The following is a 15,988-nucleotide window of genomic DNA, read 5'->3' as shown; positions in this document are numbered from 1 at the left end:
GCTCAATTTACCTCTCGCTTCCTTTAGCCTTGGGGTATACTGCCTGAGCATGCGTAGTTGTCTGAGCATTATGTGCCGAAGGTGATGTTGGCTGTCTGTCATGTCTACTTTCCCCATTGCTATCTTCTGGGGATTTTAAGCCATGGGAGCTCGCCTGCCCTTCTACTGCTTCAGCCACAGCAATTGATTGAGGGAGAGGACTGGGGACAGAACGTGGGGAAGTTTTCCTATGGATCTAAACCCGCTGAGAATGTGGAACCCCTGTTTGTCAGAGTAGTGCGGCCTGGCACTTACATTTTGCCCATTAAGATTGTTCTTTCTTTTGATATTTTTGAGTGATTTCTTTAGCTTTTTCTTCTAGTGTACTGCTAGCTGTCGGTTACTTTCTGGGACCTGCTGCCAGGCAAAAGGTTTGGAGACTTCTCTCACCAGCCCAATTATACCATCTTGTGCAACAACCTCGCCCAGAAGAACAGGTGACCTCAATTGACCTTTAGTGTGAGGCGAGATGCTTAACGCCAAACCCATTCCTTCTTCGCTGGTGTCTTTTTATGGTGACAGTTTCCCCATTTTCTATTGTTTCTGTGACCGTTGATTCCCCTAACTTCTTGTCGCCCACCAGGCAGCAGTATTTCCTGCTCATTTCTTGTGCGATTTTACAGTAACTAGTACAAAGTTAGTTAGTATCTATTATTGCGTCATTTGCACTTCTGGCTCCCCTGCTTCCTTCATTCCATTTGTTCACCCAATTGTCCAATTTCCCGATTAATGTGTCTAGTGTCCTGTCAATCATGCGCACGTTTGGTGCCAACATGTGTTTGTTCCAGGTGAATCTCTAATTTGTGCGACTGCCAGTTGAGGGCTTTAACTGCAGCTAAGAGGGAAGCGTTTATAGTATTTATAATACAGTCTGGGCTATCTCCTCCAGCCGCCTCCCTACAAGACGAATGTTTCCTTGTATTATCAGAGCCAGCTGCATCCCCCATCTCGTCTTCCCCACTGTAGAACTCATTTCTAGGCTCTCACGGTGGTGCAGTGATCATGTCCCAGAAGTCTGCTTCATAACTTTGTCTGTTAAATTGTCATTCACATATTTCTTCCTCCCACCACAGATTACAGTATGGGGTGGTGGGTCAGCTCACTTCAGCCATTGGCTTTCTTAGACTTTTCTTCATTGTGTGTACGTACACATTTGCCTTACAAGTAGTGGACTTTAGAGCCAAGACTGCTGGACTAGTGCTTTACTTTGCTAATGCTTGTAGCTTTCCGTTTCTTATTTTGTTATATTTTTTGTCATTCTTGTGTGCTTAACCCCTGTTTTCAGGTTTCTAGCAATTTAAAGCCAACCTTACCTTTGCTTAGCATAAATGAGAATCATAGTTTCTTAGCACAACCCCCTCCTATGAAGCACTTGCACTGTTCTATTAAAATTACACTAGAAAGTTCCTTTAAAAAAAATAAAACTTTTATCGCCAACATATGTCCACCATGTTTAGATGGTTCTTTGTTTTGTTTTCTTATTTAATTTTGTGACGTAGGGTTGCAACAAAAATGTAAATTAAAGTAACCATAAAGTGCCAATGTCAGACCTATTAGCTTTGCCATTGCTGTGCCCTCTTCCCCCAAACATTCCCCTTTTCTGACCCAGCCTTAGTCACAAGAACTTTTCATTTAAATGTGGTGCATGTCTCCATCTTGAGCATAGTGTGTGGCATCTGTGCATGGTCTGCACCACCAGCATCAGAGTGAAATTACTGAAGTTAAGGCATGGCTAGTCTTGCTTTGCTTTTGCTGCTTGGCTTTTGCATGTGCACTAGTCTTCCGTTTGGTCCTTTTTGTTTTCCAGTGATTCACCTGTACAGGGCTGAGGGGTCAGAGCAGGGAAATATTCCCATTGTTAGCTATAAATTGAGTAATGCAATATAATGAAAACAAAGTGCGAGGCAGATTTTTACAGATCATCTACACCCACATATGGTGCAGGTGCCTATTTAAGAATGTGGGATTTTTCGGTGCTGTACAGGTGAAGTAAGCAACTGTTTAAGCAGAGCATCTGTAACAGGAGGGCTGGTACATGCTCCCTTGCTCACACACACAAAGCCAGGCTGCTGATACAGGTTGTCAGCCATGTTAACCCAACGGGCGTATAGACATTTGTACTATAACCTTTTCTTGGCCTCCTAACCACACCAACCCACACGATGTAGGACTACTTCTACATATCACATAGCCAACCCATAGATCATTGGGCATTGCATTTCTCTCCCCCAATTACTCATCTGCCCGCTATTCCCCTGGAAAAGAAGTACCAGTAGTACATGGTCTTTGGCTTGAGCCTAGGGAAAATACACACAGAGAAGGACCACAAGTACATGCCTCTGCCCCACTAATCGAACTGCTGGTAAATTTTCCGCAAGCAGCAGTACCGTTAAACTCCCTATTGCCACTGGTAAATATCTCATCTGCTAAATCAGTAATGTTTGTGCACTTCGCCCACCCAAGCCAGTGTTTAAGGTTGTTCTTCTCTGATGGTACCACAGTCTTGCTAAGCATTCTAAGGCATCAGCAGTGATCACAACTCCTGAGCAATTGTTCTTTACATCAACTATGTGCCAGGTCTTTTGGCCATAAAGAAAAATAAAATGTTTTCCCATCTTAAACCCTCCTGTTTTTCTGATAAATGCCTTATAAAGCAGGAGAGGTACAAATATTGCTTTGAGTAAAGGTTTCATTTTTTAGATTCTTTAAACTAACTTCTTTCTGGTGGGCTATGTCCCTTCCCTTTTTTCCCGTACTTTTGTTAAGGGGTCCTGGCGACTGCTATTTTGAATTGTACAGTCACTTTTTTAACCAGGTGTCCTCTGGTCCTGCTTACCTCTTTTTGTGCAGCATTTACTAGCCTTCCTGTCTACGGATTAGAATTCCTTTGCTTGGAGGTCGATGTAGCGCGTTGCCTCTTTAATCTCTTGCTGGATTTTCTGCATTTCCCACAGAAAGATTGTAAGTAAAATAGATGAAGACAAGGACGGGTTTGTCAGCGTGGAGGAGCTGCGTGACTGGATAAAATATGCCCAAAAGCGTTGGATTTACGAGGACGTGGAGCGCCAGTGGAAGGGGCACGACCTCAATGAGGACGGCCTCGTCTCCTGGGAGGAGTATAGAAACGCCACATACGGCTACATACTCGGTAGGTTCTCCTCTCTCGCAGCCGGCTCCTTGAAACCTGCCTATTTTGTCTTTGTAGAATGATTGTAGATAAGATAGACGCTGATAAAGATGGGTTGGTGACCGAGGGGGAGCTGACTGCCTGGATTAAGAAGACGCAGCGAAAGTACGTGTATGACAATGTGGAGCGGCAGTGGCAGGAATTTGACATGGACCAGGACGGGTTCATCTCTTGGGATGAGTACCGCAACGTGACCTATGGCACCTACCTGGGTAAGGGGCTGGTGCTGCACTTACCCGCTTAAAAGCCTTACTACTATATGAAATGTTTTCTAGTAATGAGACCAAACCAGAGACTTTCACTCCCAGGTTTCACCAAATTGACTGCTTTTCTGGAGGTGTCTTTGTTTAAAGTTTGTATCACTTTTGCCTTTCCGTTTTAGACTGGGGGATATCATGCCTCTTTTAAGAGTCTGCAGATTATAAAAAGGGAATCGTGTACTAATTCAAATAGTTTGGCGGTATAATTTAGGAAAGCTTATAGAAACACTCCTTTGTTTACCCATTAGCTTAGTACCAATAATCCAGTGCTTGTGCCCAATGAAACCTGGTTCTTAAAGTACACATTAGAGGGTGGCCCACTCACCATCATTAGAGTCTGAGACCTAAAGGTGAGACCCAGAGATCCTGTCACATGTCCCTGACACTTGCAACCACCTTAAATAAATAAGTTATAGTAGCTGGAACGGTGACTGCATGTTCCGTTTCAGCCTGCTCTGGCCCGTAGCTCCAGTATCTTTTCTCACCGAGATGGGGATGAAAAACGCACTAGATTTGCTTGAAATCTATGGTTGCGGAAGTAAGGCATGTAAATGGAGACGTGGAAGGGTAAAGTCACTGTGAAGCTTACTGTGAATCAGTTGTACTAGCGCAGTTGGTGAAAGAAAATTCCAGCAGAACTTAACTTTGTGAAGGGTCTCTCTGCCGAACCTACATTAACCTTCTTCTTGCAGGCTTGGAGTGAATGTAATATGCCTGCATAGTTTACTGAATTGCAGTTTGTGAATGGGAGCTTCCAGTGGACCCTACAGTAGCAAGTCAGAGAGAGACACTATATGAGAGTGAGTTACTGTTCCGTAAGGAAGATGGGTGAGTTGTGGGGAGGTTTGAAGAAGCTCTATCAACAAATTAAAGTGATAAATTATAAATGCATGCAGTGCGTCTCACAGTAACATATTAAATAGGCTCGTGGGGACAAAGAAAAGGGCCTGGGGAAGGTGCATTGATCAATCTTCAAACTTCAGTGTTTAATTTTCTTTAATTTATTAGTAAAGCAAGTCTCTAACTGTCTGCTTAGATGATCCTGATCCTGATGATGGTTTTAACTACAAGCAGATGATGGTGCGGGACGAACGAAGGTTTAAAATGGCTGACCAGGATGGTGATCTGATTGCCTCGAAAGAAGAATTCACAGCCTTCTTGCATCCTGAGGAGTATGACTACATGAAGGACATTGTTGTACTGGTGGGTCACCCTAATGCTTGTCTCAAAACTCTTATTGAGTTTGTAGTAGAATACTTACATTTTAATGATATTCTATCCACACAAGTGGTGCTTTTAATTTGTCCTTGCATAAATATGTGTTCGATGGCATCTGTCGCTGTAGATACACATGGTATGCATGAGCTCGCCATCTGGTGTTGGGTCGGAGTGTTACAAGTTGTTTTTCTTCGAAGAAGTGTTTTCGAGTCACGGGACCGAGTGACTCCACCTTCTGTGCTCATTGCGCATGGGCGTCGACTCCATCTTCGATTGTTTTCTTTCCGCCATCGGGTTCGGACGTGTTCATGTCGCTCCGAGTTTCGGAACGGAAAGATAGCTGAAGACGGAAGATTTTCGACGGTATCGTTGCGATCCGGTTAGAGATAGACACATACGACGACGCGTTGAACATCGAAGCGCTTCGGTGCCCTTCGGGGTAGATTTCGGCACCCCGTCGGGGCCTAGTCGGCCCGACCGCGTGGAGGACAACGCCGATGGATCGGACCCCGTTTCGATTCTGCCCCGAATGCCACAACAAATATCCTTATACAGACCTACACTCGGTCTGTAATCTGTGCCTGTCACCCGAGCACAGTGAAGAATCCTGCGAGGCCTGTCGGGCGTTCCGGTCCCGAAAAACTCTGCGCGACCGTCGAGCGAGAAGACTGCAGATGGCGTCCACGCCAAAAGAGCGTCGACAGTTCGAGACAGAAGAAGAACAGGAGGAATCCTTTTCCATCCAGGATTCAGACTCCGACGAGCTACACTCTACAAGAACTGTGAGTAAGACGTCGAGATCAAACCTTAAAAAAGGAAAGAAGGCCCAGGGGACGCCACTGCCAACCGGCCATGGCTCCACCCAAATTCTCGGTGACCAACAATCGGCACCGAAAAAGGCCCATTCAGTGTCGAGATCGTCCGACTTCGGTCGAGACACCGACACGCAGCCTCCTCGGGACCGAGAGAGTGCTAAACAGAAGCATCGACACCGAGAGTTCGGTGTCGACACCGATCGACGCCGAGACAGTGGCGCCGAAGACCATAGAGGCCAAGAATTTTCGGCACAGAAAAAGAGGAAGGTTACCTCGGAGCCGAAAAAACAATCGACAGGGCTTTCGGAGCCGAAAAAAGCGACATCAGACCCTGTTTCTGGCTCCTATACCGAAGAGCATTCTATGTCTTCTCAAATGAAGAAACATAGATTTGAACAAGAACTGCAATCCACTGACGTGGATCACACGCAAAAGCGTATCTTTATTCAGCAGGGGACTGGGAAGATCAGTACCCTTCCACCTGTCAAACGAAAGAGAACGCTTCAGTTTACTCCTCAGCAACAAACAACACAAAAGGTAACACCTCCTCCCTCGCCTCCACCTGTAACTCCGGCTTCGCCAACTTACACCCCGTCACATTCGCCAGCTCACACCGCCATGAGCCACGACGACCAAGATCAGGATGCGTGGGACTTGTACGACGCACCAGTGTCTGATAACAGCCCAGACACATACCCAACTAGGCCATCACCACCGGAAGACAGCACAGCCTACTCACAAGTGGTGGCTAGAGCAGCTCTATTCCATAATGTGGAACTACACTCGGAACAAGTAGAGGATGATTTTTTATTTAACACCCTCTCCTCAACCCACAGCTCCTACCAAAGCCTGCCGATGCTCCCAGGCATGCTACGCCATGCAAAGGACATTTTCAAGGAGCCAGTTAAAAGTAGGGCAGTGACGCCTAGGGTGGACAAAAAGTATAAGGCGCCTCCTACGGACCCTGTCTTCATCACCTCTCAGCTGCCACCAGACTCTGTGGTGGTAGGGGCTGCCAGAAAACGGGCAAACTCACACACTTCTGGGGATGCACCTCCCCCAGATAAAGAAAGTAGGAAGTTCGATGCAGCCGGGAAGAGGGTTGCTGTCCAAGCAGCAAACCAGTGGCGCATCGCAAATTCACAAGCGCTGCTAGCGCGATACGACAGAGCCCACTGGGATGAGATGCAGCATCTCATTGAACATCTCCCAAAAGATCTGCAAAAAAGAGCAAAACAGGTTGTTGAGGAGGGTCAAAACATTTCCAACAATCAAATACGCTCCTCCATGGATGCAGCAGACACGGCCGCAAGAACCATTAATACGTCGGTTACCATCCGTAGGCACGCATGGCTCAGAACGTCTGGATTCAAGCCAGAAATCCAGCAGGCAGTGCTTAACATGCCAGTAAACGAGAAACTTCTGTTCGGTCCGGAGGTCGACACAGCTATAGAAAAGCTCAAGAAGGACACTGACACTGCCAAGGCCATGGGCGCACTCTACTCCCCGCAGAGCAGAGGATCTTATAACACCTTCCGCAAAACACCTTTTAGAGGAGGGTTTCGGGGTCAGGCCACACAAGCTAGCACCTCACAGTCCGCACCGCCCACCTACCAGGGACAGTACAGGGGAGGTTTTCGGGGCCAGTATAGAGGGGGGCAATTTCCTAGAAATAGAGGAAGATTTCAAAGCCCCAAAACCACTACCAACAAGCAGTGACTCACACGTCACTCACCCCTCCCACACAACACCAGTGGGGGGGAGGATACATCAATATTACGAAGCATGGGACAAAATAACTACAGATACATGGGTCCTAGCAATTATCCAACATGGTTATTGCATAGAATTCATGCAATTCCCTCCAGACATACCACCAAAATCACAAAATTTATCAAAATACCATTCACAACTTCTAGAGATAGAAGTTCAAGCACTACTGCAAAAAAATGCAATAGAATTAGTACCAAGCACACAAATAAACACAGGAGTTTATTCACTGTACTTCTTGATACCAAAAAAGGACGAAACACTGAGACCAATTCTAGACCTCAGGGTAGTAAACACATTCATCAAATCAGACCACTTTCACATGGTCACACTACAAGAAGTGTTACCATTGCTCAGAAAACACGACTACATGACAACCCTAGACCTCAAGGACGCATATTTCCATATACCAATCCATCAATCACACAGGAAATATCTAAGGTTTGTATTCAAAGGAATACATTACCAATTCAAGGTATTGCCTTTTGGTTTAACAACCGCTCCAAGAGTATTCACAAAGTGCCTAGCAGTAGTCGCTGCACACATCAGAAGGCAGCAAATACATGTGTTCCCGTATCTAGACGACTGGCTAATCAAAACCAGTTCGCTCACACAATGCTCAAACCACACAAATCAAGTCATACAAACCCTCTACAATCTAGGGTTCACCGTCAACTTTGCAAAATCAAACATTCTGCCAAGCAAAGTACAGCAATATCTAGGAGCCATAATAGACACGACAAAAGGAGTAGCAACGCCAACTCCACAAAGGATCCACAATTTCAACAGGGTCATTCAACACATGTCTCCAAACCAAACAATACAAGCAAGAACAATACTACAGCTCCTAGGCATGATGTCCTCATGCATAGCCATTGTCCCAAACGCAAGACTGCACATGAGGCCCTTACAACAGTGCCTAGCCTCACAGTGGTCTCAAGCACAGGGTCACCTTCTAGATCTGGTGTTGCTAGACCGCCAAACTTACCTATCGCTTCTATGGTGGAACAGTATAAATTTAAACATAGGGCGGCCTTTCCAAGACCCAGTGCCACAGTACGTAATAACAACAGATGCTTCCATGACAGGGTGGGGAGCACATCTCAATCAACACAACATAAGAGGACAATGGAACATACATCAAACAAAACTGCATATAAATCATCTAGAATTATTAGCAGTTTTTCAAGCACTAAAAGCTTTCCAACCAATCATAACCCACAAATACATCCTTGTCAAAACAGACAACATGACAACGATGTATTATCTAAACAAACAAGGAGGAACACATTCAACGCAGTTAAGCTTGTTAGCTCAAAAAATATGGAAGTGGGCAATCCACCATCAAATTGGTCTAATAGCACAGTTTATTCCGGGGATCCAGAATCAGCTGGCAGACAATCTCTCTCGAGATCACCAGCAAGTCCACGAATGGGAAATCCACCCACAAATTCTGAACACCTACTTCACACTATGGGGAACACCACAAATAGACTTATTTGCAACAAAAGAGAACGCAAAATGCCAAAACTTCGCGTCCAGATACCCACACAAGCAATCCCAAGGCAATGCCCTATGGATGAACTGGTCAGGAATATTTGCTTACGCTTTTCCTCCTCTCCCTCTCCTTCCTTACCTAGTAAACAAATTGAGTCAAAACAAACTCAAACTCATTTTAATAGCACCAACGTGGGCAAGACAACCCTGGTACACAACACTGCTAGATCTGTCTGTAGTACCACACATCAAACTGCCCAACAAACCAGATCTGTTAACGCAACACAACCAACAGATCAGACACCCGGACCCAGCATCGCTGAATCTAGCAATCTGGCTCCTGAAATCCTAGAATTCGGGCACTTACAACTTAGCCAAGAGTGTATGGAAGTCATAAAGCAGGCCAGAAGGCCATCCACTAGACACTGCTACGCAAGTAAGTGGAAAAGATTTGTTTGGTACTGCCATCATAATCAGATACAACCACTAGAGGCAACTCCAAAACATATAGTAAATTACTTGCTCCATTTACAAAAAGCAAAGCTAGCCTTCTCTTCTATTAAAATACACCTTGCAGCAATATCTGCATACCTGCAAACTACATATTCAACTTCCTTGTATAGGATACCAGTTATCAAAGCATTCATAGAAGGGCTTAAAAGAATTATACCACCAAGAACACAACCTGTTCCTTCATGGAACCTAAACGTGGTTCTAACAAGACTCATGGGCCCACCCTTCGAACCCATGCACTCTTGCGGAATACAATTCCTCACCTGGAAAGTTGCCTTTCTCATCGCCATTACATCTCTAAGAAGAGTAAGTGAAATTCAAGCGTTCACAACACAAGAGCCTTTTATACAAATACATAAAAATAAGGTCGTCCTACGACCTAATCCAAAATTTTTACCAAAAGTTATTTCTCCATTCCATCTAAATCAAACGGTAGAACTACCAGTATTCTTCCCACAGCCAGATTCTGTGGCTGAAAGAGCACTACATACATTAGATGTCAAAAGAGCATTAATGTACTACATTGACAGAACGAAGAACATCAGAAAAACTAAACAGCTATTTATTGCATTCCAAAAACCTCATGCAGGTAACCCAATATCAAAACAAGGTATAGCCAGATGGATAGTTAAATGCATCCAAATCTGCTACCTTAAAGCAAAAAGACAACTGCCCATTACTCCCAGGGCACATTCAACAAGGAAAAAAGGTGCTTCAATGGCCTTTTTAGGAAACATCCCAATGCAAGAAATATGTAAGGCAGCCACTTGGTCTACGCCTCACACATTCACCAAACACTACTGTATAGATGTGCTATCCGCACAACAAGCTACAGTAGGTCAAGCTGTATTAAGAACTCTATTTCAGACAACTTCTACTCCTACAGGCTAAACCACCGCTTATGGGGAACTAACTGCTTACTAGTCTATGCATACCATGTGTATCTACAGCGACAGATGCCATCGAACTGAAAATGTCACTTACCCAGTGTACATCTGTTCGTGGCATCAGTCGCTGAGATTCACATGGACCCACCCACCTCCCCGGAAGCCTGTAGCAGTTCAGAAGTTACCTTCAATTTTGTACATTTGTATATATATTACTTAATCCTTTAATAGGTACATACTTACATTTTTCATTGCGCGGGCACTATTACTATAGTACAACTCCTACCTCACCCTCTGCGGGGAAAACAATCGAAGATGGAGTCGACGCCCATGCGCAATGAGCACAGAAGGTGGAGTCACTCGGTCCCGTGACTCGAAAACACTTCTTCGAAGAAAAACAACTTGTAACACTCCGACCCAACACCAGATGGCGAGCTCATGCATACCATGTGAATCTCAGCGACTGATGCCACGAACAGATGTACACTGGGTAAGTGACATTTTCATTATAAATTGCAAGTAGATCTGCTTCATGGGGCAATTGTCAATGTGGTGCTTATTTCATAATTCCAATTTGAGAGTAGTGAATTCTGCACTCTTAACACACTGTCCACCAGTGAACTTGGAGTACATACTATGTACCACTTCAACCGTAGACCTCTATCCTGCTTGTGTCATGAGGAATGTCAGTTTTAAATGTATCTTTTATTGTTAGTGAAATGAACACCCTACTTTGAAACTACCAAATAATAATACATTTGTATCCCTTTTGAGGTCTGGGATCCTAGAAGTGTTATGTAGATTTGTAGAGCACACGATCACCCATGAGGACATCTTGCCGCTGAGCAGGTGTGAGTCTAGGCTCACCTAGAGTGTCTGCCTTGATGTATTCCGCTTCTTGCGGAATTCAAGAAGTGAGGTGGAGGCTCTTGAGTGAAGCAGAAGGTCGTTTCATGCTTTAGGAGCCATGTAACAGAAGGCTTGACCACCAGATCTGTTTTTCGTATGTGTGAAATTTGTGGAAGACACTTGTCATTGTTGGGGTATTCTGGACCAGAGCTATTTAGTGCTTGGAAAGTGTAGACCAGTAGTTTGAATTGTGCTAGTTTGTGAATGGGGAGCCAGAGGAGCTCCTTCAGGTGTGATATGATGGGAGTGAGGCGTGAGAGGTTGAGATTCTGGCCACCAATTTCTGAATGGTCTGCAGCCTTTTGGTGAGGTTTTATTTGTTGATCCCAGCATAGAGGGAGTTGCCATAGTACAGCTTACCAGGTTCGAGTCCCAAGGTGATTTCGGCCTTGTCAATATTCAGCTTTAGACAGTTGGTCTTCATCTAGTGGGTGATTTCAGTCATGTAGGCATTTAACTTAATCCGGGTACTGGATGTTTTGTCCGTGAAGAAGAGAATGAGTTGCCTGTCATCCGTGCAGGAGAGGACGTTGATATCATGAGAGTGGATGACGCTGGTGAAAAAAACATCTAAGTAGTGAAGAGGGTCGGGCTCGGGGAGGAACCTTGTAGAACTCTGCAGATGAGGTCGTGGACTTCCGAGGTGTATGGTTTCAGTCAGGAAGGAGTAGATCCATTAATGTGTGTGTGTCCTTGGATTCCGATGTCATGTAGGCATTGGATGAGTATGGGGTGGGGGATTGTCAACTACTGCAGGAGAGGTCCAGGAAGATGAAGGCTGCCGTTTCTCCTCTGTTCAGAGTCATGAAGATGTCACCTGTGACAGTGATGAGGGCAGTTTCCTGCATGGTTGGGTCTAAAACCAGACTGAGTGGTGATGAGCAGTTGGTGGTCTTTGAAGTATTCAGTGTGGTGTCTGTGAATGATTTTCTGTAAGACTGTGGCATGGAATGGTAGCAGGAAGATTAGTCTGTATTTAACAAGCGTTGAAGGGTCCATAAAGGGTTTCCTCAGCAATGGGAGGGCAGTTGCTTGTTTCCAAGCCTCTGTGAGGGTTGTGAAGGAAGAGGTGGAGGCATTCAAAATGGATGAGAGTATGGTGCTGATGGGTTGCAGTCCTTTGGAGTAGGCATAGTGGGGGCAGAAGTCCGATGGGTTTTCTGAGAGGGTGGACTTCATGATGTGGTGGTTTATTTTGGGGTGATGACAGGCCATGTGGTTAGCATTGTTTTTTTGGGTAAGATCGGGAGTGTTCTGTTCCTGTTGATGAAATTCTGGTTGGCCTATGACCATGCCCAGAGTACTGCCCAACCAAAGAGGTAAAGGGTCCTCTGATCCTACAGTATTTCTAGGAGCTATCCATTCCTACGTGTAAAAGGTTTTGCACCTTAGTACAATCCCGTTCAGTTAAAAACGTGAAAGTGGGCAAGCTTTAAACATGGATTGGTGCCTCTTAAAATTGAGATTTTGCAATCCTGTCTTAACATCTTCCAGAGTGCTGTGGAAGGAGAGATTTATGGAGATAATTTCCATAGAGTATCAAGATGGGTTTGGGTGGTTACAGAGTAAAGGCAAGCAGCAAAGTGGACTTCTCAAGTGGCACATTTAGCATTTCCCAAACTGGCTCTTAAACTATCGTCTGCTAGTTCCAGGATTCTGTGTTATGTGACACCCAAAAACTGTTAAAGGATGATTGAAAACACTCCTTATTTTAGTATTCTAGTATTGACGCCAATAATATGAGCTAATTTTTAACATTGCTAGAGTATAACTTTATGATGGAAAGTTTCTGTACGATGTCGCCATCTTCATATTTATTTTTTTCGCTGTTGGTTCAAGAAGCAAATCGAAGGTGCCTTGTCAAACTTCTTTCTTCAAATCATCGAAGACAGCAATGTTTTTTTTGTGTTTTTACCAATGAGAAACACAGAAAATCACTGGGAAGCACCGCGCTCAAGCTTTAGAGCAACAAAGACTTCTGGACCCACACATGAAACCCCGCTTGTGGGCACCACATGGTCAGAGAATTGAGAGACATGGAGAACACCCCCTTTAAATTTTGTCCCAACTGCCGTCACAAGTTCAAACAGATGGACCCGCACGAGGTATGCAACTTGGGCCTCTCGAAGAACCATGATGCCTAAGACCAGCACCGAGGATATTTGCAAAATGCCTAACAGCAGTAGCCGCACACCCGATCAGACGGGATATTCATGAATACTGTTACCTGGGCCACTGGCTGGTGAAGACAAGCTTAAGGCAAAAGTACTAACAGGACATACAAATGGTCATCTTCACGCTGGGGTTAATGATAAACCACAAGGAATCATCGACGAACCCGGAGCAGGCAAAGGCATTCCTGGAGGCATCACTGATTTCAAAGATGGAGCATGCATACCCTAGAGGTTAGAGGCAATAGTGGATCAAGCCTGCCTGCACTAGAAAGGTAATTCTCTGACTGTGAAGACTACTATGAAACTAATGGGCAAGATCGCACTGTGTATTCCACTCAATCCACATACGAGACTGCACATGCCCCTCTACGGGAATGGCTCTACAACAGATGGTCACACGCCACAAGGAGCTGGGAGGGATCTCGTGGTTGTTAACCCAAAGTTTCAGAAAGAAGATAAGTGGTGAAACAGGAAAAATGCAATTGTGGGGAGAGCTTTCAAACTACCCGCTCTCACAGTGACCATAATAACAGATGTATCCCACAAGGGTTGGGGGTGTACATGGGCAACCTAAAAGTCAGGGAGCTCTGTAGCCCAGCGGATGCAGTAAACACACACAAACCTACTGACTCAAGATGGTGTTGCCAGTTCTGAAAGCATTTCAGGCACATGTGAAGGGACAGACTGCTGGTTCAGACTGAAAACGTAATAACCATGTTGTTCCTACTATCAAAGTTAGCATAGGAGATATGGAAGTAGTCACTCCAACAAAATACAACTATGGTGGTGCTACACCTCCCGGGAGAGCAAAACATAGAACCAGACAGACTAAACAGACAAGCAAACTGGCAAACTTGTTGAGGTAATAGGGTACGCCAAACATTGATCTGTTTGCAAGCCCAGAATTTCACACTACCAGTTCAAAGGGAATGCCTGTTGATTAACTGGTCAGGGAGATACACATTGACCTTTCAACCGATTTCCCTCATCCCCAGAGTATTAGAAAACGTTAAACAATCAATGATGTCTTACCTGCTATTGATGTCCAGTGTACAGATCATACCCACAAGGGCATCGCAGTATCATGCAGAGCGGGAGGATATGACACCCGGAACCAGCCACACTCAAACTAGTAGCATGGCTCCTGAATACCTATCATTCAGACACCTACTCCCTCGCAGGACAGTGGAGATTTTTATGGACGCAAAGACATTGAGCAGACTGAAGTGCTACACAGCCAAGTGAACCAGATACATCCACTGGTGCAAGGACCATGGGAAGCTAAAGGCAAGAACATTGCACAGTGCTAACCTCCTCACCTGCCTACTGGCCAATGGCCTTACTGGCATATCAATAATGGTCGACTTGGCCGCAGTAGTTGCATACATCAGAGGCACAACGGATAACCATTTTATCACACTGCGTGTGGTGAAAGATTCTTTGAAGGGAAGAGGTAGTACCATGGAGGTCAGCGCTAATGCGGAGGCTGAACATATTTCTCACACAATGGATGACAACCATTTGAGCCTGTGCGCAGCAGAACCAAGGTTTTTAACACTCAAGACAGCCTTCTTCGTAGTGATCATGTTGCTTCGCAGGGTGAGTGAAGTGTAAGCGCTTCCCATCCTAGAACCATACCTTCAAATCGGCAAGGACAAGGTGAGTCTAAGTGTCCAAGAACAAACAGGCAGTTCCTGCCGAAGGTAGTACCAAAGTTCCATATCAACTAAAACATTCAAGTACCAGCCTTCTTCCAAGAATCCCAATCCTAGGCTGAAAGGGCGTTACACACCCTGGACGTACAGAGAGCCCGCATGAACTACCTGCAAGAGACTAAGTAAAGGGAACCAACTCTTCGCTTCCTTTACCAGGGAAAGCAAGGGGCCATTGCACACTGGACAGTAGAGACAATCGAGACCGGCTATACAAGGCGGGGAGAACTTTACCTACATGACCCAGGGTGCATGTCACACAAAAGAACATGGCTTCACAAAACCCTACTGCAATGCCGTCCAGGTTAACAAATAAGCACAGGTAGGACATAGTACTACAACACCTTTTTACAAACTCAGGCACATGTATGCAGGCCTCCCCTTCCTCCACCCAGGAGTGAACAAACGCTACTTAATCAATGCACAGCATGCGAGTCCAGAACAGGATTGAAGCTGCAAATCAAAATGGTTACTTACCAGTAAGAGTAGTTTTGTTGCTTTAAGTATTTTCTGGATTCATTTGCTACTCACTCACCTTCCCATACATTTGGGATTACAAAGGAAGGCCAGGCCAGACCAGACCAGAGAAGAGACAATTCCAAACCCAGATCTAGATGGTGGAACAGATGCACAGCATGTGAATCCAGAAATTCAGAAAACTGTTCAAGTTGCAAAACCATTTTGTTACGTTATGTTGAGGTAAAAACTAACTTCCTCACAGAAGTGCTACAGCCTGCACAGACCTCTAAACCACTACCGTTCAACGAAGCCCTAATTGACAACCTAGTGGCTAAGCCCTGTTCAGGTCCAACTGTTAACAGACAGGTGTCACGTTGCTACAGACCCACTCCAGGGTAACTGTCTTTCGCACGAAGCATCCTACCCTTAAGAGCCTCATAGTACAGGCCTCCAACAGCAGGGTTAACTCTAATTCTTTTCCAGCTACACACCTTTCCTCATGACACCCGCCATTCCCCCTTCCAAAAGTGTTAAAAAAGAATTGAGGA

General features: G+C 45.1%; 1 protein-coding gene across 2 annotated transcripts in view; it reads left to right on the top strand.

Moving 5' to 3' along the window:
* Positions 1-15,988, top strand: part of CALU (calumenin) — a 70,125-nt gene that overhangs the window by 23,289 nt on the left and 30,848 nt on the right. Inside the window, exons 3-4 of one of the 2 annotated variants that reach the window (XM_069229408.1) lie at positions 3,245-3,438; positions 4,523-4,689. In XM_069229408.1, the coding sequence (XP_069085509.1) occupies positions 3,245-3,438; positions 4,523-4,689 (361 nt within the window). Of the gene's footprint in view, positions 1-2,993; positions 3,188-3,244; positions 3,439-4,522; positions 4,690-15,988 lie in introns of both variants that reach the window. The other variant, XM_069229409.1, reaches the window with a different exon arrangement.

This window comes from Pleurodeles waltl, chromosome 4_1, assembly GCF_031143425.1.
Source record: "Pleurodeles waltl isolate 20211129_DDA chromosome 4_1, aPleWal1.hap1.20221129, whole genome shotgun sequence".
Taxonomy (NCBI): domain Eukaryota; kingdom Metazoa; phylum Chordata; class Amphibia; order Caudata; family Salamandridae; genus Pleurodeles; species Pleurodeles waltl.
Note: the sequence above shows the minus strand (reverse complement) of the source record. Positions and strands in the feature narration are given on the sequence as shown.